Genomic DNA, 26752 nt, shown 5'->3' with positions numbered 1-26752 from the left:
AGAGCAGTAGAAGTTTCAATGGAAGTCTATGGTTTGAAAATATTCACATGATTCTGTGAAAACAGAAAAAAACACCCTAACCTTTGAAACTTGCTGGAAGATTGAATGGTTGCCTGCTGAACATCTGCACTAGCTGAACCTCCCTCTGAGGCTTTTTGAATTTGGTGATTGTACTATCCTAGTTTGTATAGCATGTGTATGACCTGTATTGTACTGCAGAAAACTCCCTGAGCGGGAAGGATGGTGGTCTGAAGGGTCCTCATAATAATGCATTGCTCTCGCCTGATGGAAGAAGGCAGCCTGCAAGATCTTTTGGAGAGAGATGTTTGCAGGCTGTGCCTGCACAGTGGGTCTGTACATTTTACTGGTGACTCTGCTGACATGCTGCTGAGGAGATTGCATGACGTGCATGGGAAATCTGCTGCAGGGTTTCCATTAGTGCTCCTATGGTCACTGTTACCCACTGCGCAACCTGAAGGCTACAAGAAATACAGCCCTGCAAGGGCAGGATGAGAGTCTGGAGTGATAAGAGATTGTCTCAAGTCGTGAAGGCTTTAGATAGTAAGACCACAGTAAATCTGTTGTGACAGGGATGCTGAAGGAGTCCAGGTCAAACAGGAATTGATACGCAGCATGGAGTTTTTATACTCAGCATGGAGTCATGGCTCTGCTTTTCAACCTCTTTACCTGTTTCAACATTTTATGGAGGTGAATCCCCAAACAACAAACCTTAAAATTTTCCCAGAAAGCTGAGAGAATTATAAAAATTATGAAATACTGAGCCCTCTATCCTATCCGCTTCTGCTGCCCATCCTCTGTAGCTGATGATAACAGCCTTGTGTCAGCAATGAGTCTGCAAGCACCTATAACCAAAGAGCAGTAAGCTGTGAGAGAGGATGGACCTGCTCTGTGACAACTTCAGTAAGCGTCAGAAACGAGCATAAGATGGGTTATTAGGTCCAGACTGTTATTCTGGAGGTGAGTACATTAACTTATTCCCTGGTCACATTCAAATGAAACTGATTACTCCAAGTAATTGACTTTGCTGTTATCTTCAGTGATGACATAATTTTAGTTTTCAATTAACATTAATTAAATTAATTGGTTTTGATATACCAGTTGTAATTAAGTACTCTGTACTAATTGCTTTATTCTTCTATCCCACCAACTTATTGCACAATTGCATTCATATTTAATATCATAGAATCATAGAATGGTTTGGTTTGGAAGGAACCTTCAAAGATCATCTACTCCAATCCCCCTGCCATGGGCAGGGACGTCTTTCACTAGATTGGTTGCTCAAAGTAACATCCAGTCTGACCTTGAACATTTCCAGGATGGAGTACCCACAGCTTCTCTGGGCAACCTGTTCCAGCGCCTCACTACCCTCATTGTAAACAGTTTCTTCCTTATGTCCAACCTAAATCTACCCTCTTTCCATTTAAAACCATCACCCTTTCTCCTGTTACTGGAGGCTCTGGTAAAAAGTATCTCTGCATCTTTCTTACAATCCCCCTTTATATATTGAAAGGCCACAGTAAGGTCTCCCTGGGGCCTTCTCTTCTCCAGGCTGAACAACCGCAACTCTCAGTCTGTCCTCATAGAAGAAGTGCTCCAGCGCTCTCATCATTTTTGTGGCCCTCTTCTGGATCCACTCCAAGAGGTCCATGCCTTTCTTTTGCTGAGGACCCCAGAGCTGGACACAGTACTCCAGGTGGGGTCTTGATGAGAGCAGAGTAGAGGCGGAGAATGACCTCCCTCAACCTTCTGGCCATGCTTCTTTATATACGGCCCAGAATACAATTGGCTTTCTGGGCTGCAAGCGCATGTTGTGGGCTCATGTCCGATTTTTCATCCACCAGCCTCCCTAAGTCCTTCTTGGCAGGGCTGCTCTCAATCCCCTCATCCCCCAGTCTGTACTGATACGGGGGATTGCCTTGACCCAGATGCAGGACCCTGCACTTGGCTTTGTTGAACTTCATGAGGTTTGCACAGGCCCACTTCTCAAGCCTGTCAAGGTCCCTGTGGACGGCATCCTGTCCCTCAAGTGAATCAACAGCACCAGTCTGCATGGTGTCATCTGCAGACTTGCTGAGGATGCACGTAATCCTGCTGCCTATGTCATTGATGAAGATATTAAACAGTACTGATCCCAGTATGGACCCTTGAGGGATACCACTCAGTACTGGTTTCCATTTGAATATTGAGCCATTGATTGTAACTGTCTGGATGTGGCCATCCAGCCAATTCCTTATCCCTTGAGTAGTCCATCCATCCAATCAATATCTCTCTGTATCAAAGATTGTTCTCAATATCTGAGAATTTTCTGAGGTTAACAAATGGCTGCTAGGTTTGAATATCATAATTAATATTTGACTCATCTTGACCAGGCTCTGAATTTTATTGAACCTCATTTTTATATTCAGCTATGCTACCATGTTTCTTTCATAGCTGACACAGAAATACACTACAACAGGTCTGTCTGATGAGTAGAGTTTGGTTGCAGTGGAATTTGCTTTCTGTTTCTTTACATACTTCATTATTAGGATTACATTTGTTTGCATGATCTGTTGCCCAGGTTTTCTTATGTTGTAATTCTATGGCAACACTTGTACTAATACACAATATGGCCATATACAGACTGAAAGCAAAGTTTCAGCTCTCCTGGAGCATTAATTTCAATTAATGTTTATTAAAAGGCCATCCTGAGGCTGAATTCTAGCGACTAACTCTAAGCTGTTGTGGAAGGGCATTCAAAAAGGTGAGGTATGATTTTTTTGAAAATTCAAGCCATTGTGCTACAATGGGAATCTGCTTCGTCATTTCTTCTGCAGAAGAAATAATTATAATGTTAACTAGACACTGTCAAAGTGTGCCCGGGTTGGTTTATCTCACGTTTGTTTTGATATAACCAGGAAGTCCCACAAGAAGGCTAAGCATCTTTTAAAAGTGACTTACAGTTGCTTTTCAGTAAGAAGAAATACTTCAGTAAAGAAACACTATTTCATTGTCCCATCAAATGTCTATGTACCCTTTTGCCCCTGAAAAGAAAGGATATGAATTTCAGAGGGAAAATGTGCCCAGAGGGAAATTTTGATGTTAGGGATTTTGATTTTCTGGATATTCAGCAAATTGAGTAAAGAAGGTAAAGAGCTTGACAGGAGACACTGCACTTACGCAGCGTGCAGGTCACACCAGCAGTAGCGAGCCTGTAGGTGAGTGCCTGGTGGGGAGTGTCTTCATCAGTTTTAACCACAAAAATCAGTCAGTAGGGAATGCGCATGTCCGCCTCAGATCCTGCACCGGAGGACTCCTTTCCTGTCCAAATGAGGTTGCCAGCTGCTTCTTGTGACACGTTTCCGCCATGCCAAAGAAGAAACGTTAAATGCCAAGAGATCTACACAGAGGTGCAGCGGGTTTCGGAGGACTTCTGCCTGTCACCGACCTGCCTGTCTGCAGGCCTCCTTGCCATGTTGCTATTTCTCATCGTCTGGCAGGCAGCCACAGCTTTTGCTTAACATGGGAGATAATTTAGCTTGTGCTTATAGCTTCTATCCAGCGGTCCATTGGCCATGATTAAACAAACTTTTCAGGTGACGCCGTTTTCTTTCCACTTTTCTATCTGATGCAGAATGTAAGCCCTCATATACCACTGAATTACTCGTGGAGGGAGATACAAAGAAGTAACTACAGGTTTACTCTCTCATGAAATAGCTGGGCAGGGTTTGAGCTACGCTGTTAGATCGGTTTTCAGTAAGGCTCTTTGGGTTTAATTTTCTCCTGACTGGTCTTCATGTGGCACGGCGAGATAGAGGAGGAAAGCAGGCTTAAAACTCATTGTATGCTTCCCCTGCTGGCATCAGTCTATATTCTTCTGAAACAGACCTTGGTTCACAGGTCTGAGAACAGCTGGGAAGCAGAGCCTTTTTCCTCCCCAGAGGGCTGCAAGGACAACCTCGGGCATTTCTTGAGGCCAGCTTCCTGACCATTAATACTCCTAGACTTTGCCTCAGGAGTCGGAAGCATAACAAAGAGACAATTTCTTTATTTGCAAAATGTAAAAGACATTGCGGACTTTGATTTCATTTTAAAAGCGGATTTTTAAGAAGCCAGCATGGAAAAAAAAAAATCCCCTGGAAAAGAAAATAAAATAGGCCACTTTTAAAAGCAAGGAAATAACCATCTATATTAATATCCCTGCTTGGTTGCTTTCTTTGTGTTGCATGCTGTATCCCTTGCTCTCTAAAGCATTGCATGCTTTTTTGCTTCTTAAAAATTTACAGAAAATTTAGTTACCTATTTGCATGATGTATTTTATTGATCCCCCCTTCACTAGCATTTTCCATTTTTAATGGGAAAAAAAATATATAGCAAAGTTATGGTTTGCAGTGATCTTGTGAAATTACATTTTCATAAATTCTGAATGCGAAGATTTTTGGCCTTAGATGGTTGTCATATACTACTTTGGCTTGGATCAGCTTCTTGGTGGTGGTAGAGACCAGCCTTTTGAAATTTGGTGTGTGATACCTTGTGTCTTCCTCCCGCAGAACGCCACAGTTACAGGCATACCAGCTCAGTGCTTTGGGTTATTTCAGTATCACGCATTGAAAAGTTGTCTTTTTTTTTTCCAAGTTCCCAACGGTCATAAATATTTCCCTTGTTTTCCAAGATAAAACTTGGCAAGCAGCTACTCTTGTGGCCTAGTTTACTCTCAGCTTTTGAGGTGTGGAGGAGGAGCAGCAGCTCTGGGAGTTTCACCCTTTCTGTGCTGTGGAAGTGGGTCTTTTTCCTGCTCCACAGTAAGGGGAGAGGCTGGGGACCGTGTCAGAAAGTTGCACTGATGAGATGTTTCATGGCAGATGTCTCTTGCGTGTGAGTTGCGGAGCCGCTGGCGATGCTGTATGAGTTTATAGCTTACGAGCAGCAGGAAGACTGGAAAACACAACCCTACACCTTCACTTTTAAGAGACGGGTGGCATGTGTGACATTTGAGCCCAAAATAAAGGTTGTGGAGCTAGTCTCATCACTTATTAGCATTTAACAAAGAGTTAATTGCCTCTGTAATCCCAAAGATGTCCATTGATACTTCTTGGGCGAGTACAACTGCGAGACAGCGAACAAGGAGCTTTCTCCGCACGCAGCACAAGTTTCTGACTCTGCAGGGTAACCGGCAAAACTGCTGGGAATCAGCTGCCGGCACAATTTGAGACTTGAAAACCTGTTTCTTGACACCAGACACACAAGCCATGAGTCGCCGCCGGTGGCCAGCCAGGCGTGCCAGGACTCCAGCCGGCGCTGCCAAGTGCGGAGCGCAGCACTGGGCAGCGCTGGCGAGCCCCCGGCGCGAGCTCCGGGCTCCCGTTCCCTCCCAAAGGCTGCGTCTCTGCAGAAAACACTTTTCCAGCAGAGAATTCGCTGTTCCTGGGGAAACTGTAAACATGCAGAAAATGTGTTGGGACCAGTGCTGAGCGCGTTCATTGACACTGTGTGAACTTCGGTAACACCTTCAAGCATTCCAGCATTTGCCTTGTCTCAAATAACTTCTGAACTATGCTTTAGGGGAAATATGACACTAAAAGGCTGTCTCAGAAAAGCGGGACTATTTAGAAAGACCACACAAAGCTTGGCAGATAGAGCAAAGTTATTTCTGCAGGGTTTATTTTCTGCATAGTTTATTTTTATTTAGGATAAGCATGAGGCACATGCTGCTCAGTTGGGCTTGTCTGTCGGTACAGTCGATGCCACAACCAGCTCAGGCAGTCCTCCACGCTGAAAAATGGCAACAGGGACTGAGAGGATGCGGGAGGGAGTATCTCAGTCTGCTTGTTTTACACTTGGTTCTTCCCTGCGTGTCTGTCTGTGACCACCATCGGGTACTGACAGCCAGCTGGGAGGATGCGGGGTCAGGTCTGCTGGGGGCTTTTGGGGTCCTTTCATTACATTCGGAGCAATAAATTGGGGTGCATGTTTTCAAGGGAATCGCTCCCTGTGGATAGTGAGGTTTGGCTGCCCAATTGCACTAAGGTAAATTAATCTTAATGGGGTTTTATGGATTTACCTAAACTTCATTAACGTCTGTGTGATCATCCTGGGATATTTAGGATGTAAAGTAAGTAGAACGTGGCCTAATGGCCTTAATAATCTGGTAGGGAAAAAAAAATACAAAAAATCTAACGAGGGCTCATAAACTCTTAATACTTTGGAAAGTTTTGACAAGCTTTTACTTACTTTGGCACTGAAATGGGAGTCAGCATATCCTGAAGGAAACAGTGTCATGAACTGGCATGGTCAGATTGATAGATTTTTTCCAATGACCAGTTTATATCTCAAGTGCTATTTCTGTCTTGATAAATGTGTTTTGTAGCTCAATCAGGGTATGCTAAATGCCTTTGCAAGTAAACGCCTGAGGATAATACTGGATATTCACTGGAATGATGTTGCAGTAAGTGCTAAAATTTGCCAAAAGTTTCAGTAGCTTTTAACTTCCAAAGTTATCTAGAAAAAAAAAAAAGGAAATATTTTGGGCCTGTGTTAAGAATAAAGTCTGAGCATTTGCGATGACAAGTGTCCCTGGGCAGCTGGGGAGCGTGTGAAGGGGCTGCCTGAAGGAATTTGTTTGTTAACCATTGCTTAGTGAGGGGAAGCAGAGAGGCCACCATGACGTGACGGATGTGTGAAGAGTGGACGGGGCCAGACAGGGCAGAGCCCTGTGCATATGCTGGGTGACATCCGATGGCCTGAGATGAATTCAGATGTATAAGGTGGTTCACTGACTTGGACTCAGTCCCAAAGAAGAATTTGACTGGCTCTTTTAATTAAAATCACAAAGCCCAGGAAAGCTAGAAGTATCAAAACTCGATTACTATCAGCAATTAGATACCTTGTGGAAAGAAAAATATTGGTTCCTAAATCTCCTAAATGCCTAAACATTCATAACATTCATTGGCATCCATTTCTTCCTGTTCCCTTAGCCTGGAGTTTGCACAAGGAGGTGTCTTTTGCTTTCAATACCAAGTGATCCTTACAAACTATTGTACCATGGAGCATGGATATTTATAATTTGAAGTGTACTTTCTTTCTTGAAGGGAAGAGGCAGGAAGCTGGATGCAGTATACTTGAATGAAAAATCCTTTGGCAAACATCTCTGGACACAGGGGATTTGATACTAATGAATGTGATGGTACAACAGGTTGCGCAAATTGCAAATGTAGATTTCAGGATTAAATGTACAACTACTTTCCATTCCCCTAAAATGTGTGTGAGATGTTTTAGAAGTTACAGTTACCTAACCTGGGGCTAGTCTGATAAACCCTTGAAAAAGCCACTCTCCAGTTTTGTGGACTTTGGCTCAGTCTGTCTGTACACACTCACACACGTCCTCAGCTGCTACCAGCCGCCTGCCAGGCAGGAATGATGTACAGCTCTGCAAGTCTAGAAGCATCCCTGGTAAATTGAAGCTGACAGTGCTGATCTTTGAAGTGACTAACTGCCTTATGCAGTTTTGCAGAGCTCCAGGAAATATTAGCCATGGTCCTGGTGGTTGTGATGTTCAACATCAATAAATGTGTTCATTGGCTGCAGGTTTTGTGGTTGCAGATGCTGAATCTTCACCGTTGCATGCTCCTGGTCCAGGATGAAGCTTGCTGGAGCAGAAGATGAGTCACTGTGGCTGCTTTCTCGCCGAGAGTGGATTACTCGAGAGTGGCCATTGAGTAAACACAGCAGCAGCTAAGGGGCTGTTGCAGCAGCAGCCAGTGACAGACAAGTTACGAGACAGCAACCTCCGACAACTTTTGGAAACTGATGGTGTGGCTAGTCTGATACCCTTAGGTGACCTTCTACCAGGTTACTGCTGGCACCCATCAGGTTCTGGTTAGCTCACCTGTAAGCACTTTCTCTAGCCAGCTATTTCGGGACACAGATAGAAATATGTGCCTTGTCTGTTAGCAGTTCTGTTTGTATTTTGTGAGGTGAGATCTCTGATCAGCCTACCATGAACCTGCCAGTCATCCTAATGATCCTGGTATAAAAAAAAAACCAGTACAAAACCACCAAGCTTATGGAAAGCAGCAAGCTGAACTCACAGGAGTTCAACTTCTGAAGCCAGTGAAAACAAATAAATTTTTCAAATGTTTTGAAACCAAATAATATTTCAGTCTATGTAGGACCTAGGGCTCAGGTGAGTATCAGAGTAAATGTAATTTATGTAGGCCAAGCACATTTATAACTTTCCTTGGAGGGACAAGGCTCATGGGCAAAGGTTACATTTTATTAGTTGATCTGATGTAGCTGGGAGAGACAGACAAGCGCTTAGGCAGATGAGTTGTTTTTTGGGGTAATGCAGTAGGCCAAGTGATTTGGCAGACGCAGAGAGAGCAGATCCATGCAGTAGAAAAGATTTGCTTTTATAATCTTTCACTGTGTGCATCCCTGTGGTTTGCAGATGCACTCCAGAAAGCTGCCGGTTGAGGGTTTTTGATTTCCTCGAGGGCAGTGTTGCAGGCTGGCCCAGGACCCCCCGCACGCTGAGACCCTGCTCCCTTGTGCACCTAAGCCAAGTCATGCTGGGCAGATGTCTGTTCTTGCTTGCCCCAGCTCCAAGGCTCGCTTGTCCTCTCCCTCCCGGGGCCACTGCTTGCTGTGACTGGAGTCTTCCCACTTCCCTGCCTGAGTGCAGGTTTGCTGAGATGGTGAGCGCCACAGGCTTTTAGTTTAACCCCTTTGGAGCATACCAAGGAAGTTTGTCAACCAGGAAGTCTTTGCTCTTGAAGCACAAAAGCATGTTCTTCCAGATTAAATGGAAATCCTGACATGTATCAATCAAATCAGGGTTGGTTGGGTTGGGGTATCTCTTTCTTCTCTCTCAAACTCTTACTCCCTGTGGTTGTGCTTGTCCCTCTGATCTGAGCAGAAGTGTAACCTCAGAAACCCCCTCGCTTAAAGCACAAGGAGAAGTCCCCTGTCTCACAGTCTGGCTCACCGACTTCCTTGTGTTGGTTCCCCTGTGGGTTACGGGTCAACAGTTTGGTCTGGGTTGCAAATCTGATGGACTTTTCATCAAAAAAGTGCCAAAGCTGTGTGGACTGTGGATGGGTAGGTTTGCCTTGGGCAGGCTGAGGTGTGCTCAGCACATAATGCAAAGCAGAGCTCGTGATATGTTACAGGCATACTCCACCACATCACCCCATGTGCATCTGCATAAATAAATGAAAGGAGCAGTGAACAAAGTAAACAGGCAACACAGTGCAAGGGAATACTATAGAAGTGAAATCTCGTGTTCTTTTGCTGAAGGAGGGCAGCCCTGTGATGTGCTCAGCCAGGACAAGCAGCTGTGCTGGAAGAGCTATCCCAGGGCTTTCCCCTGTGTGGCTGATCCTGGTGGAAACATCATAGAGCAAGGGGATGGAGCTACTAATGAAAGAGATGAGCACTGTGAACAAATAGATGCCTGATCATTTCTACTTTATCTGTTTTTTATCTTTAATATTCCCTCTGTACTGGGGACAATGGAAACCAATTTAGGATGCCAAAGAATAAAGAAGAGGCTTTTCTGAATTATTTCCAGTTCAGAAATTCACAGCAGAGATTCTTGTGCCTCCAAACCTTATCTACGTCCTGCCCAAGTATACCAGCTAATAGAAATCACAGAGAGGGCTTTTTGAAAGAGCTGTTACAAGGACAACCAGAGATACAGGAGAAGAACCCGGCACCCTTTGTGTCAGCAGACAAAAAGTTGTCAAAATTATGTAATGAACAGCGTGAAAAGGCAAACCGAGTGGTCTGAACAACAGCTCACTGGGACTGATGGGTTGGCTGGAACAAGCAGGAAGAAAACTTGAAAAGTGTAAAAAAAATCAGTGAGGTCATTGTGAAAGAAAACAAACCCACATGCTTGTGTTTGGAACAAACAGACAGTCTGATATAATTGGTGCATGATGTAAGGATCTTGGGACTTCAAGAGGGAGAGCAAGGAGAGGACCCGGCTGTTGCCAAAAAGCTCTTACAAACTCAAGCATCCCCAGTGCAATGGAGCAATTTCTCTAAATCAGAAACAGAAAACGTCAGCGCAAGCTGTCCGTTCGCCAGGCTCCCACAGGCGCGCGGACGGATCGAGGCTGGGAGGCATTGCCAGCGCAGTGGTAGCTGCGGCCAGATGCCGCAGTCGCAGAGTGTTTCAGGGCTAATTCTATGGCTCTTACGCTTTTTGACAGGCTTGCTAACAGCTGTATTTCTGCACTTTCCGGGGCAGGGGGTGTGCAGGGAGCAAAGGACAGGGCAGGGTGTGGGGCTGGTAGTTAATCCAAGCCCCCAGCTGGGAAAGGAGCCTTTGAAGATTCATCCCCCAGGAACTGGGAAACATGAGCTCCGTGGTGGCCCTGGCAAACGAAGGGTCAAATGATAAATTTCAGTCCCTGGAGGGAGACGCGGTTTGCGAAGGACGGGAGCAGGAGGGGAAGCTGCCGGGGTTGCTCCTGTTGTCTGGGCTGTCCGTCCAGCAGGAGGAAGGTGCGCGGCTGCCTGGGTGAGCGGCCTGTGGGCTCATCGCCCGAGGCTGCGCTCTTCTAGGAGACGCTTTTGTTTTCTGTAAATACTACTCAGCTTTGTGGAAGTTGCCTGGAAACTCTGTTGTTCCCGCCAGAAGAAGCTGAGTAGCACAGGGGCAGATTTAGCGGGGTCCTGAGGTGCCCTCCCTGCCTGGGCAGTGAGGGGGGGTCGGGCAGCTGGCAATCCCAGCACAGTATCGTGGCCCAGGTGAACTATTTGTGCAGGCTTTTGTGTGTTTGATGGATGTGGGGATTTCTTTTACTTTCTTTACGGAATTGTAGGGCAAAGCCTTTCTCTCCAACTGAAAAGTCACTTTTTCATGCTATTTTTTGCTCTCCCAAGACACTGCCTAAAAATTTTTTTAAAAAAACCCACCTCATCCTCCAACTCTTCCTCTTCCCTTTTTTTCCCCAAAAAGCCTTGCCAAAATGCATGGTGACTCTTCCTGATTAGAGGAAGAACCTTCTTCAGAAAACCTCAACTTTTTGTAGATAAGACAACTACAATGTTGATCCACACGGTTCTGTTTTTCAAGACAAAATCTCAGAAAAAAATGTCCACTTTAGTTGAAACGTTTCTTTTCTACTGAAAAGAAATTGAATGAAAAGTGGAGTGTTGAGTCTGAAGCTTTCCTATCCGGTGCCACAAGACTTCTCCTAGGTTCACCCAAAATCTCCTATGGAGTAGCTGGTAGAATTTCTGTGTTCTTAACTAACTCTAAATCTTCATCTAGACCTCATCTGTATCCAGGGATTGCTTCCATGTGCAAGCTTCATTTGCAAAATGATGTCTCTCTGGCTGTATCGTTAATATTTTTAGCTAACTTTTCCTGAAGATGTAAGAAGGCTTAATATGTCCTAAAAAATGAACTGCCTTGCTGCCTTTTTTTTTTTTTGGCAGTAGAATATTTTAAAAAATCTCTAAAGCCACGGCCCAAAATCTAGACACTGAGATCCCAGAGAAGGTATCAGTAGATCAATTTTTGTTCTAGGAAACCCAGGTAATATTGTTCCCTCTTTCTGTAAGGCAAGTACACAGAAAATGCAAATGTGATTGGCAACTTTAAGACATTTCTTGCAAATTTTCTGTATAAATAAGTGCCTAATCAAATGTAAACTCCCTGCCTTTTTCTGCTTCATATTTCCATAATACTGTTTCTCTTGGAGCTCACTGCTTATATGCAGTTTTTCTTGTAAAGCTGCACTATTGCTGAACTAAGCGAACAGCTGTGTCAGATATAAACCCCACATAGGGTCTAACATGTCTGTGGTTACCCTTCCAAATTTTTACAGAGGAAATATATCATTGAAAAGCTAACTAGTAATTATAGTTATCCCAGTTGGGGTTTTTTTCATTTTGTCAATGGAATTTGGTTTAGTTTATTAGCCAGTGTCTGGCATTTCGTCTTGTTAGTGTTATTTACAGAGAAAGCAATCTGCACTGTTTTTGCACTGTTTTTGGGAAAAAGTACTATTGCTGGTCTCAACCCCCCTTCCCCTAAGCCATTGATATAATCACTGCTGACTGATGTATTGATGCCTATTTGGTAAGTAAATGGAAAAAAAAAAATAAATATAGATTTGGAAAGTTTGGGTGAATGACTCACAGAGTTAATGTATCACCAACTGTAATTGAGAGAGACTCTGTACAGAACTGCTTATTAGAGCAGCAAGATGAGAGACATGCATACAGAAGAATTTTAAAGACCTCGTTTTGTGAGTGTTACCACCGCAACGCGTAGTTGCATTGAGGAGTGATAGGTTTGAAACACTGGGTCCTAATCCCTCCTGGCCTCAATATTTCGCTTGGTCAGGGAGGAATGTAAAATGAATGCATGCTTGGTCCTGTACAACTTGGTTCAACTGTCAAGGAGAAATCTGAACTTACACAGTAGGTAAAAAGTCATTATGGGAACATGGGTAAAAAGTGCATTACTCGGCAGCCTGAGTAGTGAGTGAGTCGTGAGGGAAATACACCTGAGAGTCCCCTTCCTCCCACCTCTTCTCCTTGGTGCTTGCCTTCACCAGAGAACTGCTAGCTGTTAGCAGTCAAAGGTAGTCAGTGGTCCCTGGCTTTTGTTGTCTGTGAAGAAGCCTGTATGGTGTCTTCACCATAATGGCAAAACCCCAAGCCATTCCCTAAAAGTTGACAGGAAGTGCAGCTTTCCTGTATTTGCGCAATCCCTTGTACTGCTTAGGGCTGCCATCGAGCCCCGGAGCAAGCAATTGCCAGAAACTGTATGCTTGTGTTTCTGCGTCATCAGGCTTTTCCGTGCTTTTTGTGACTGCCTCTCTTTTGCTTTCCTGTGATTTTGAAGCACAGCCCTCTCTTGACGACTTCTGAATGACTGCTGTGAATTAAGTGCTATGGGCATTTGGAGGAGGAGGATTTTGAAGAGAAAAACTGGGTGGCATGCTGCAAAATGAAGCTGCATGTTACATTTTTAATGAGCGACTTCAAGGCTACAGCACTGTGCATTCATCAGCTTCTCCACAGACTGCTAAATGTCCTTCTGCTACTCCCACAGGCAAGCGTGGAAAGTTGTCTGCTACTTTACTCCGAGGAACTCTCTCTTCGCATTGATTTGCCCTCACAATTACTCTGTGTCAGTCCCCGAGGTCTGCGTGGTGAGACCTTCCTTTCTGCAGCAGGGGCAGACGCCGTCGCTGTTACTGAAATGCAGTTCAGCGTAAAGGCCATTTAGTCAATGCCAGCATTCATTTGGAATTTAACATTAGCATTTTCTCTGCCTGATACTGCAAAGTGCCAGGCTCCGCGATTCGCATTTAAACTTACACATAAAGTTCTCTTGCCAGTGCTCCCATTGATTTCAGTGGAGCCAACCACATGTTTAAAACTTCCAGAAGATGCTGAAATGATTAGCAGGTTGGTGGTAAGCGCACTCCATTTCTGGACACTCAACAAACAGGTCAAATTAATCTTTTTTTAAAAAGCAACCAAAAAAAGAGAGTTTGTGATCTTTGCTCTCGTATCGTGGGGAGTCAGACCAAGTGAGAGCAAGCATACAGCAAACAGAGTTTTTTGTACAAGCAGTACAGGTTTGCTGGACAAACAGTCAGGTTTATAGTAACATAATCATCCTGACTTGAAACTCTAAGAGGTTTTCTTTCTCTTTTAAATCACTATTTTTATAGAAGAACCTTAGTCTACTTATAATTAAGTCTTAAAGCCAGACAGCTATTTAAGCCTCGTAGCTGGTAATTTGAGGTCTTCATGTGAATGTGTTTTCCTATGTCGACACTGATTTATTTCTGGAAAAAAAAGGATGAATATTATAAGAAGGCTCTGTTGCCTATGGGGTTTCTTATGAAGTGCAGATGAAAATAGGGCTGAAATCTAAACTGAAATTGCCAGGCATGGATTCTGAATTGCAGGTTTCTTTGTAAGAAAAATGATCCAAATTCAGACTAGCCTGAAAATACAGATTCTTCATCTGAACTGGATATTGCCACTTATGTCAATTAAAAACAAATGTGTGAGAAGCATTCAGCTTCTGATAGAGCCTTGGTGATTCCCCTCTGTCCTTCATGCATGTGAAAAAACATGCATACCTTGGACTAGCACATGCCAGCAAATAAATGCTGTGCATGCTAACTCTTGTGAACTAACTGGATGTCTGTATGCAAGTGGATGTTTTATGCACTCACATTTTATGTAGTGGCAGATTAAGCATTTGGCAGGCACATTAGATGCCTATTTTTAAATACTTATTCCTGTGTTTATTTTTCTTTCATATGCTGCTGGAGTAACTAGTACTTAACCAGTGATTTTGTATATTCCTCCAAGAGACTAACACCAGGCACAGTAGATATGAAGAGAAATTATGGTAAGAGGCAAAAAAAATTCCATTCCCTAAAAAGGGAAAGAAAATGCAGCTTTTCTGTATTCATACAGCCTCTTATACTGCTTAGGGCTGTATCTACCCCCTAAGTAAGTAGCAATCATTTATCTTACATCTGTTAAACAAAAGTGTAGAGTACAAGTGGGTTGCTGTGCACAGCGTCTGCAGGTGGGAGAGGGAGCAGATGCAGGGGGATGCTGTAACATGCACTGCCCAAGGAATCGGGTGTTGTCAGAGCTGCTGCCCGCTCCTGGCATATTCCTGGGGCCGAATGGGAGACGACTTTGGGAACCCCGTAGACCAGATCTGTACCTGCTCTTTGCCTTGGGCGGGAGGGGGGTGGTGGTGGTGGCGACTGTCCCTGCAGATGATTTTTTTCACATTGGAGAGAATACTTTTGAAAAGGCAGTAGGGGAGCTCCTAGGAAGCAACCCCAGGGTGGCTTGGTAGAGTTGGAGGGTTCAGGCAGGATTTGGGAGGGGAGGGCGTGCCTCAAAGGCAAGCAATATATTTAACATCATTCCAACTGCTGATGTGTCCGAGTTAAGTAAGTCTGAGTTAAGCCTGCATATGTGTGGGAACTGAGACAAGCTCTGTGGTCAAGTTAAACGAGATTAAAGAAGAAGAAACATGTGCTCTGGGGATACTAAGGAGGGTAGGTGTGATGTGCTGCTGGGTGAAGGACTGACTTGGCACAGTCCCTGACAGCTCTTACGACTCTTGCTTGCAGCCTGGGTGCTGAACATTAGTATCAGGAGTGGAATTTGTCTGATATACATTGCCACTAGGTTGTTTTGGTGTTTTTGTTTTTTTTTTTTTAATTTTCTTTCTCTCTCTGTTTCACTTGTTTCTGGCATTGCATTCCAGGTTTCTGTGACTCCTGTACCCCATTTTAGTCTCCTGATCTTGGTTTTGATGTATTAGTAAAATCCCCAGGACCCAGCTTCTCTTTCACTGTGATTTATTTACTGTTGCCTCCTTTTTCTACCTGTTGTTTCTTTGGCATTTTTTTGTCTTCCTCGTGCATTTTAGGTTTGTCATCGTATCCTTTCTTTTGTTTTTGTAGAGAAGGTTATGTTTTAGGCTGTGCTCCTAAAATATCCATCCAAAGGGTAATTTTGAAATAATCCCATTGAGACTGCTGATATGTTTAAATGTACCTTTATATTTAGCACTTCTTTGAATCAGCAGATTCATACATGTTAGTTCTACTACTTAAGAGCGTCTTTCTAGTTTTCTTCTTTGAAACCAGAAATGCTTTAGAAGTTTTTGGCTGCAATGTGTTTTTTATGTATTATTTTAAAATCTGAATTACAAAAAAAAAAAAGTTTTGGTCTGCAAAACAACTAAATGTTCCCGCAGCATGTTCCTGCTTGTGTAAATTATCTTGTCAGTCAAATCATCTGTCTACAGATACCAGTTCTAGAGGGCAATACTTGCTTAATAATCTGCGTTACACTGATACAACATCTTCCTCTGAAGATTTCCAATAATTTTAAAACTGGGATTAAAAATGCTGTGAGGCGCACGAAGTGACATTTGTGTGGGTGCAGCGGGATATCAAGAGGTTCCATGACTTGCTTAACAAATGAGTGGCAGTCTCAACCTCCTGACCTACCCCCAGAACAACCGTTCCTATCTACGTAAGTGCTTTTGTCTAGGGATGCAAAAGCCAAGCCTCTGACATTTGTTATTCTGCTGCGTGTCTGTTCCCAGGACATTACATTTCTGTGGACACATCTTACGAGGGTGAGAAAGCAGTGCTCTCCAGCCCTGAGCTGTACTCTGAGGAGTGGAGCTGTGTCAGGCTGATCTACCAGATAGCAACGGCTATGCAGACTTCGCCTGATCCTGCCAGGCTCAACCTGTACCTGAGGAAGGAGGGAGAGAGCTTTGATCGTTTGCTGTGGTCAGCCAAGGAGCCTTCAGATAGCTGGCTCATCGCTAGCTTAGATTTAACGAACAGCACAAAGAAGTACAAGGTAAGCCCGGTTGTAGAAGATGCCACAGGCTTTTGTGGCGCACGTGTCGGGGTGTACGGGCCGCTTTTCGAATATTTCCGCCCTGGGCCCTATTCTTGGCCTTCAGCGGGAGGGCTGGCGGCGCGTGCGTCGGTCAGCCCCTCTGTCCCTAAAATCAGTGAGCAGAGGCGGCTCGGGGCAGGCCTCCGGCGCTCTTCCTGGCGCACGCGTGGCGCGGCTCGCAGGCAAGCGCGGCCGGCTGAGCCGTGCGGCGAGGATGCCTGACCCATGGCAGCCCGGCGGAGCTGCTGGCGTCCTGCAGCAGGTACGGCACCTCCCAGGTCTTGGGCCTGCAGCTGCGCGCGCTCCTCGCTGTCCTCCGTGCCCTCCTGGCAGGAGTCAGAAGCGGAGGGGAGAGTGTTTCTACCCAAACCCCAGCACATCGCACCTCTCACAATGATGTCCTGTATAGTCACAGCTGAGGGAATCTGGAGTCCCGTACTCTTACGTGAAGTGTGGGAATTTCTGGTCTTGTCTCATGGTCCTTCAGAGTGCCTTCTGCCCTCGAGGAAGGACACGGACTCCGTCTTTAGGGCATCCTACCAAGCTCCTCCAGCAAAAGCACCTCTCCTGACTGTAAGGATGATGAGCCCCCGACATGTGTTTGATTTGTTCTCCTGTTTAAATATCCAGGGTGATAATGGAAATACTGAAACCTAAAATTTACAGTTTGGTTTGTATTGTGCAGATTGTACTGGAAGGTGAAATGGGACAGGATAAATCCGCCAGTATAGCAGTTTTCGAAATAAAAATAACTCCTGGATACTGTATTGGTAAGTACTGTCTGCTCAGCTCCCATATTCTCTGTATAGAAAAAAATGCCTTGTTGGCAGTTTTAAAACTGAATTAAAGGCCTGGATTTAGGAAAAAAAAAAAAAGGCTTTTTTCTTATTAAAAAGTAGGCTGCCATATTCAATATAGATATTTTTAAGCTAAGGTTGTGCATACTAATATGTGTTTTTATTCAACCATCTCTGTGAGATATATATAGACATTTCACATATGATAATTCATTCTAAAGCTATTTATTGTTCAAGCAGGAAATTTTCGCAAAACTAGACTACTGCAAATATTGGACATAACAGCTGCGACGTTATTTCAGCTATCTGCCTGCTCATGCTTCCTTACAGCGGCATCTTCCAGGTTGCAGAGTGAAAACTGTGTTGATATTTACACGTACTGCTATTTCCTCATTACATTTGCCAAAAGCCGCTAATGAAGTTCAAAAATTTCAGTGGCTAGCAGGCTGGGAGACCTTTTCATTTCTGGGGAGCTCTGGTGGAGTCCAACTGAATTGTCAGGATTCTTTGGCCCTGTGAAGGAAACAATGCGATCGCATTACCACTATGAAATACTAGTCCTGCTTTGCTTCTAGCCATCCCTGATTTACAAGTGGAGGTTCTGCTCTGACTATCTAATATTCTGAAGTGGTATATTTTAAATCTTATTTTATTTGCTTCTAAATTACAGCAGTCCTATATTGCCAAATAGTGAAAAGATAGATTGGACCAAACAGGATGGAAATGAGAATTTTATCAAAAACTGATCAAAAATTGTGGCCAAGTTTGCTTCCATTTAGTATAAGCTGTTAAGTGCTGTGTCTGGTTTTATAAATACAGTGTTATCACCTGCACTGACATATGTAAAATGAGGCCAGTACTTAGCAATAGCCTCTCTTCCAGTTTCTGTAATGAAAACGTGTGCACTTAGCTGGTGATGTCTGCAATTGCAGAATGTGACTTTGAAGAAAATCATCTTTGTGGCTTCGTGAACCGCTGGAACCCCAACGTCAACTGGTTTGTTGGTGGAGGGAATATTCGCAATTCTCAGTCTATTCTGCCCAAAGACCACACACTTAACAGTGAACTGGGTAAGCAACAAATGTAAAACAGAAGTATAGTGGAAAATTTGAGTCTGTGATCCATGTATGACTCTTAGACTGCAAATCATTATGTGATTTCTTTCTTTTCTCCTGGCATTGGGTTGGGTAAGAATGATTTATGTGAAAAAAAGGGCTTAGAAAAAGATGGAGAATTTGCAGAAGTTCACGCAAAGCTTCCTCTAAGCTTTGTATTAGGGTTGTTATGCCCTTTTCTAGGCTTCAGAATTACTCAAAATAATGATAAAATTTTGGACAGAGACGGGGAAAATGAATCTTTCTGTGGATTCTAAAAGTATGGGCCACAATAATTTTAAAAATCTTGTACTGCTGCTCTGTACATCTGGCAGGGATTTTCTTTCCAGTGGCTATTGGGAGAGTTGAGCAGGAAAGCTAAGGGACTGAAAACATGTTTGGAGAATCTTGTGTTAAACTGCACAGTTTAGGAGTTTTCTTTCTTTCAGTCAAATTTGGTGCTGTTAATACAGTCCGTAGGAAGCAGAATGCAGTACAGATTCAAAGGATTTTCAGCACTTGCCCTGTATGAAATACTTGACCCAGCCACCTTGTTGAGAGGAGAACATTTTACATAGTCAAAGAGAAGGGCTGGGGGATATCTTAGCCTTTGACGTAGTGTTGCACGAGGTGTTGCAGCAGGTGACGGTCAGGAGATCTGGCTGCTCTAGCACACTGCGCATCTCAGACAACACGACGCTTGTGATGGTGCAAGGAATCACATCATGGCAAGCGAGGTTGATCCTCTTTCCTTAACTCACGCCGCTGTGCCTTTTTATTTACCTCACAATTGTGTGAGTTGAGTACAGAGTGTCGGTCTGGCCCTGCATCACCCCACGGCACCTAAATGCTGGTAAAATTTTGATGGAAGTTTAACTCACCACAACTTCAACAGCAGACAGTGGCTCTACTTATTAAATAAAGTACTGTATGTCATAGGAAACGCTGCCAACTGGGAGGGATCTGTTTTCTTGTAGCCACAGTGTTTCTTTTTCACATCAAACCCTCACTGCTGACCATTGACTGAGAAGACCCCAAAAAGCCAAAAGTCACAGAAGAGCCTTCTTTTTGCAAGAATTGTGCTGCAAAGGTACATCAGCCAGGGACATCATAATTAAGCTATGAAATGTGGTAAAACTGCAGAGCAGAAATGAAGCCCAGAACTTCTCAGGCAAGTACCGCTGAAGTGTCACCAGTTCCCTGGCAGTGGGCAGGCTGGAGGAAAACCACAGCCAAGCAAGCCCTTTCCCCTCCTTTCACCGGAGTGAAGTGAGAAGTGGTATCTCCAGGTTTGAGAACTCTATTAGCTAATTAACATAGTGGTGTAGATGCAAACCTAATGGCACAGTGTGCAGTGTCCATGCTGAAATACCCTGTCAGTTTGACACTTTATTCTCCTCTAAGTTTTCTACTTGTGAAGAACCATTTTTCCATTCATCAACTGCTACTGCCTGATGCTGTGTTGCTGGGAGTGGTAGAAGAAAAACTAAAGATGCACAGCATATCTATGCACATAGATGCATCATCTTTAAATCAAGATAGCTCTCCCAAAATCAAAATTTGAGAAGCTGTACCCTTTGACAATCCTGAAGTCATATTGGCTGGGAGTCTACTCATTTTTAATGCATTTTTCTGTTTATTAACATAATATCAATCACAGAATTATTAAGGTTGGAAAAGACCTTTGAGACCATCAAGTCCAACCACCAACCCAACACCACCATGCCCACTAAATCATGTCCTGAAGTGCCACGTCTACACATTTTTTGAACACTTCCATTGATGGTGACTCCACCACTTCCCTGGGCAGCCTGTTCCAATGCTTGACCACTCTCTCAGTAAATGAATTTTTCTTAATATCCGATCTAAACCACCCCTCGCACAACTTGAGGCCATTTCCTCTTGTCCTCTCGCTAGTTACTTGGGAGAAAAAAACAATATCCACTTCACTACAACCTCCTTTCAGGTAGCTGCAGAGATCGGTAAGAGTGTGATTTATCTCCCAAAAATCTTTTAAGGATTTTACAAAAGAACAGTCTATTCAGTAAAGATAAAATATTTAGAAAATCCTAGATAGACTGAGCAGAATTATACAAGCAATGAAATATGCAGAATAAAGGTTATTTGGCAGTTCATTCATCAGTAAATGAACTGCTGAGTAAAACATGTGAGGAAACATATGGCTTATAGTCTTGTTCATTTACTTGGGTTGCCTCAGAAAAAGTTGCACTTGGAAAAAGACTAAATACTATACTGAGCTGTTGGGAGGCAGGGAATTTACTCACTTGTAACACATTTTTCCATTTATGAATGGCTCCCAAAATTCAGAGAGTTTATTACTTTCTTCAATATAAAGGTCTCAAGTAAAGACTTAAGAAAAAGCTGAGACTGACTGTTTCTAAGTGGTATCTTAGCCAAACAACTGTGGGTTGTACATAAGAGGAAAGGAGAAAAAAAAAAAATCTCTTAGAATTACTAAAATTTCCTAGGAATCAGCCATTGTTGTCCAGGTCGTAGAGATACATGTCTAGTCCCTGCACATCTCCTGATACTTCTGTTAAGTGGTTTCCTTTAAAGAGCATCCTTATACCAAGTTTCTTTTATACTTTCAGGTCACTACATGTATGTGGACTCTGTTTACGTCAAACATTTCCAGGAAGTGGCCCAGCTAATCTCACCAAAGACCACTGCCCCAATGTCTGGCTGCTTATCTTTTTATTATCAACTTAAGCAGGAGAGTAGCATTGTATTTACCGTTTACTTGAGAGACACAAGTGGCTTTTATGAAGAGATCTGGAAGACAGACAGTGCACTGAGCATGGACTGGGCACTAGCAGAAGTTGACTTCAATGCGCCGTACCCCATGGAGGTAAAGCAATCGTTCCTGCACAGTCCAGCTATGACTTCCAGGTTGCATCAGTCATCAGGGCCGACTCGGGCCAAGTCAGGAACGTGGCAGTGGCCATCCAGTATCTGTAAGATGGTTATAAAGATGCTGGTGATCTGTTGTTTCCTTTGTCTACTGCATAAGGGTCAAGGAGGAATCACTTTCCATACTGGTGCTTGATTTGCAGCAAAGATGAAGTCAGGTGGTGAAGTGCTTGAATAGAATACCTTGGGAGGTTGTAGAGTCCTACTAGTGTTAGGTCTTTCAGTTCCTACTAAATAATGTCAATGTTCTCTCAGTTCCAAATTTCTGTGACTCAGTGATCCATTTTTGAGGATGCTGAGTATCATAAAATAATGCATGCCTCCCACTGCAGAAGAAAAATTTAAAGAAATATTTGAGCTCTATTCTCTACCTTATACATTCCTGCAATTCAGTCCTTCTGTGCTTTCACGAGATAGAGTCCAAACTTGGGTCATAAGAGTACAGTAGTCCTTAGATGTGAAAGCCAGTTTTCTGTGGTTACTGTAGTGAACTTCAAGAGCATCAGAAAGAAATTGAATTTTTTATTCCCTAGCGTTTACTGAAAAAAACCCCCAAACCTTAGAAGACTGGAATAAACATGTTACATATATATATAAGTGTGTATAAAAATATATATATACACACACATACACATATATATGTATAAAAATGTGTGTATGGGTGTATATATATGGTATATCTGCATAAATACATCATATCTTTATATATATGTAAAATATACATTCTTATATCCCATACATACATAAATATCTTAGAAGACTGGAAGAAACAGTGTATATGTATTATATACGCACATATATACTTGCATGTATGCAAACATATGATATATATTTTACACATATATATGTAATTGTTATATACATATGTACTCTCTCCCTATATATATACTCCTAATACTAGGATGACAAATAAATCGCCTTTCATTCTACGTGCTTTAACTCCACATAATAACATAATAATAATAACAAATAACATAAGTTATTTGTTAATTCACCGTAAACCTGCAGATTTTCAGAAATTATTAGGGGTAAAGGTAATTTTCATCAGATGTTACATAGTCCTTTTATATTCTGGAAAGTCAGTGACCAAGTCATCCATTTGAATTGTCAGACTTAAAATGGTATGGGAAAGATTAGATCTGATAAGGTCTCATAATACTGAATGGTAAGTGAATTACTTATTCAATAAATACAAAGTAATATGTAACAGGAAAAACAGTCCTAGTGCTATAGACAGAAACTAATTAATGATCACTTAGAGCTTGGCATTACTGTGGTTAGTGTTGTGAAATATCCTCTTAGTTCTTAGTGGCATTCATAAAAACATCTGTAATGTTGGAAACTATACTGGAATAAACAGCAAAACAGAGGATGTCGTACCACTGGATGAATGCACAAGGGTACCCCTGGGCTGAGCAGAGTATATAACTGCAACCCTCTCAGTGAGAAAAGAATATCCTAGAAGTACAAGAGGAAGGTAGGGATAATCAAAAGTATGGAGGAATTACGTTAATGAAATAACAGTTTTCAGCCCATTAAAAAAATTACTGAAGTAGAATACTATAGAGGTTCATAAAAATCATGAATGACAGAAAAGATTAACTGCTCCCTTTTTCTCATAATTTATGATGCTCTTCCAAATTCTTAATTACCAAGTAGCAGCTTTAAAATAAACCAAAGGGAGTATTTTTTCCTGCATCACATAACTGTAGAACTCACCTCCATGGCATACTATGGATCCCATTATTCTGATCAGTTCACAACCTGATTAGACAAATTAATGGGAAAGAAGGAATCCATCAGCAATGCAATGTGAGGGAACTTGTCATTGTCTTAAGTTCTTTCTGTAGGTCACCTCTGTGGGAAACAAGACTGAGGGCTAGGTGGGTCTTTATTCTACTCCAGGAATTTTTATGTAATCCAACACAGTCATTATTTTAGAGATCATTTATACAAATAAGATTAAACCTTGCATATAATTTCTTCAGTTACTTCAAGAGGGTCTTCCTCTGTTTCATCTGGCTAAAGGAGATTGCTAAAGATTCTTTCACAGCGCTCCTAGTTTGGCTCCCATCCCTAGGCGAGACATCACAGGCATTGCTTTCACTGAATAGGATCTCACTCTGGAAGCATTTGTCCTCATATCCTTGTTTTGTCCCTGGGGTTGCCTTGTGATTCAGGCCTTTTCTCAAAGTTTTCCTGTAACTCAAAGCTTTGATACTTAAGAGAAATTTTAATACACTTCCTCAAGAGTTATGGACTGTCCTCCACTTACTTGAGGAAATGATGTCCCTTGGGAATGAACATTGTTTGATTTTTGTGGTAAACAAAACACAGCGATAGCTTTTTTCTGGTTCTTATCTTAACTGATGTTTTTAAAGGAAATCTTCCCTGCCAGCTGATGCCAAGGCATGGGCTTCAGTGTCTGAGGATGTTTAGAGAAAATAGTAAAAACTTAGTGCTGTAACTGCAGGGTAGTCCACACAGTTTGTTTTTAGCTCTTGATGCAGATAGATTCTAGATACAGTAATAATTAGGGAGCTTTGGAGTTATAGTCAATACAGACCGACGACCCTGAATACTGGCTTTGTAGGATATCATGACAGTAGCCTTACTGCATCTTTAAAACTGATGCTTCATAAAGCAGCAGAAGAGCTATGTTCACCTTGATTTTTCCTTGACCTTGAATGGGCAAAGATCTGTTTCCAGGATCAGGCTCTGACTTATATCTCTAATAAGTGATATAATTTAATTTGTCCCAACACCTGCAGCATTGTTTGAGATGCCCTGGAGTCTGTCTGGGACATACGATCAGAACTGTGTAATACGAATATGTGTACCAAAATTATTGTTGTGTATATGGTAGATGCATAACAAAAAATTATCATTTCCAGGTAATATTTGAAGTTGCTTTCAATAGTGCCAAGGGAGGTTACGTTGCCCTTGATGACATTTCTTTCTCTCCAGTTTACTGCAGCAATCAGACAGGTATGAGTTCTTATTTCTATTTACCTCCCTTGTTTTCCCCCTTTGCTTTGCCCCTCTTGAACCATCTGGCAGTACTGGCAATATTTGGTAGCAATGAGCACATGCTACCTTCTCAACTGACCAGTGCCATTGGGCTCCTCTTCCTCCTGGTGACAAAAAAGCAGATAAACACTAATGCCATTCATTTGATCCAGAAACCAGTCTTTAAAGCTTCCTCCCCAAAGACCTTGCCTCAGGGATCTGCAACCAGAGAGCTGGACTGAATGCTGTATTTGCATCACCCCAGCTTTTGAACAAACTACCACTTGCAGGCCTGTTACAGAAAGAGAGGAAGATTTCCCCAGGTGTGACGGTATGAGGAAGAAAACGTCCTGGGCTTTTTATTATTGCCGATGTAGGGTGTATGTTCTTCTGTGACACATGCCCTGAGGTCTTCTTCAGAGCCAAAACAGGAGCCTTGCCTTCCTGTCTTCACTCCTCTGGGAGGTATTATTTATCTCAGAGAGGAGCATGTCTGTCAGGATTTTGTTAAGTTTTCACAGCAGCAGAAGTCAGCTGAATCCACCTGAATCCTCTGCTGTAGAGGCACCTGGGATGAAGGACTGACTTTGTCATTTGTGAATGCCACCTCTTAAGTAGCTGTGTCCTGGTTGCTTGAGTTTTAATGTAGCACTAAGCAATAGTCAAAAGTAGATTACTGGTTTCCCACTGAGCCCATCCATCCTTTTGGTCACAAGTTTGAATTTTTGGCTAATGTTTTGAAGTGATCAAGGAAAAAAGAGATTTTTTTTTTTTTGCCCTTTTTAATCTGCTTGGAGTCTTTGCTAGCTTTTACCTACACTGCTCACGTATCAACAGGAGGTGTATTCCAGATTATTAATCCATGACTCTTGACTGAGTAAATCTAGTTGTTCCATTAACTCCTCAATGCCTGTTCTGTTTTTGCTTTGTTTTGCAACAAAAATCCAGAATTATGTTTGCAGTACCCCTTGGATTGGAGCTGTGTGCTCATCTGTGTCCTCCATTTTAATTTGCAGATAGTTTCTATGTGTTGAGGTATGGGACGAATTTTACAGTGTTTTCTGCCCTAACCTTGATCTAGTCACGCTATCACAACCCAAATTCAGATCTACTCTGATTGGTAAATTTGATAGGTTCAGCTAGAGCTTTGACTACTAACTCTGACTTTGAAGTTTCGGGGGTTTTTTTCTGAGAGAAAAAAAAGGTTTGAGAAATGAATGCCAATCATTTGCTTTATATTTTGTTGAACTACAACAAATCTGGTTAATCCTTCAGATTTATCTCCTACTTCCATCTTCAGTTGTTTCGAGTACAGATGTTAAAAAGCAGGAGATCTTCATTCTACTTGCAGTCAGCCATAGCAGTGTATATAACAGCATCAAGTTTTTTCCTTATTTTTCCGGACGTTTTGGTCAACAAAGGTCTCAATGTTAGCCAAACAGAGGGAAAAGGTACCAGAGTATTAAACTTGCTCACCAAAGGATGAATCTTTAATGCTGCCTGGACCTGGTAGTGCTCCAACTGTGTTTTCTTTAGCTGGGAATGCAGAATGGGGGGCTCGTTTTTCTCTGTAGGCAGGGGCAGTGCTTAGATCTGGCTTATTTGAAGCTGAAAAGACCACAGGCATGTCACCAATGCCAAAATTTTGCTTCTCCTGAAGCTGATCGCCTGTGTCCCTGCCCTTGCTGGAAAGCCCCTCTTTGCCTCCATGCCGAAAGGTCATGTGTGCTGCTGTAGAGCGATGCTTACAGGGTCCTGACTCCTGACGTAGCCAAAAATCGCATGATGGCTCTGGGTCGTGTCCCTCCTTCCCCCAGCATCTGGTACAAGTGACTGATGAGGCTTTTAAAGAAGCAGAAATGTTTTACATAAAAGCACCCGTGCACCAGGGGGATTTTTTCAGACGGAAGCAAATCCTGACCCATGAACTCCACCTCACAGGTCTCAGCTTTTAATCAGCGTCACTATAAATGGTGCAGCTTTCCTTGCTGCAGTGCTAAAATGCGTGAGGCATAGCTCCAGCGGTCAGTAGCCATGAGGTGGTACATGAACCAAAAGCTCTTTGGCTTACATACTTACAGCATGCGTACGCACACACACATTATACGTGACTACAAAAGGTTTTTTTTAAAAACTGCTTTTTAAAATAATATTAAATGTTGATGTTAGAAAGATATCCCCTTGGAAACTGAAATGAAAATATGACACCCATGCACACACGCACACTCACACCTATTTTGTCCAAATACCTTTCAAATGAAGAAGGAGGATGAAAACAAATCGTCTGAATGTCTTTGTGTGTTATATCCCGAAGGAGGAATCTTATCTTAATATCTGTAGCTTGTTTATATTTTATAGAGGCCGTGAAGGAGGTTTCCTCCCAGCTCCAGCACACATATAAGAAAATAACACCCATTTGTGACCAAAAATTGATAGCTTGATCCCATTGTGATTGACATATGTGTAACATCTTTGCACATGCTCATCTTC

The 26752-nt window shown here is 42.7% G+C and overlaps 1 protein-coding gene across 1 annotated transcript in view; it reads left to right on the top strand.

The window, feature by feature from the left end:
• MAMDC2 (MAM domain containing 2) overlaps window positions 1–26752 on the top strand; it is a gene marked incomplete at both ends in the record, with an annotated part of 60333 nt that overhangs the window by 14977 nt on the left and 18604 nt on the right. The window contains 5 exons of the mRNA XM_082012887.1: window positions 16124–16389; window positions 17117–17201; window positions 18161–18298; window positions 20935–21191; window positions 24148–24241. Of these exons, the coding sequence (XP_081869013.1) occupies window positions 16124–16389; window positions 17117–17201; window positions 18161–18298; window positions 20935–21191; window positions 24148–24241 (840 nt within the window). The remainder of the gene's footprint in view (window positions 1–16123; window positions 16390–17116; window positions 17202–18160; window positions 18299–20934; window positions 21192–24147; window positions 24242–26752) is intronic.

This window comes from Phaethon aethereus (genome assembly GCF_964289735.1).
Source record: "Phaethon aethereus genome assembly, chromosome: Z".
NCBI lineage: Eukaryota > Metazoa > Chordata > Aves > Phaethontiformes > Phaethontidae > Phaethon > Phaethon aethereus.
Note: the sequence above shows the minus strand (reverse complement) of the source record. Positions and strands in the feature narration are given on the sequence as shown.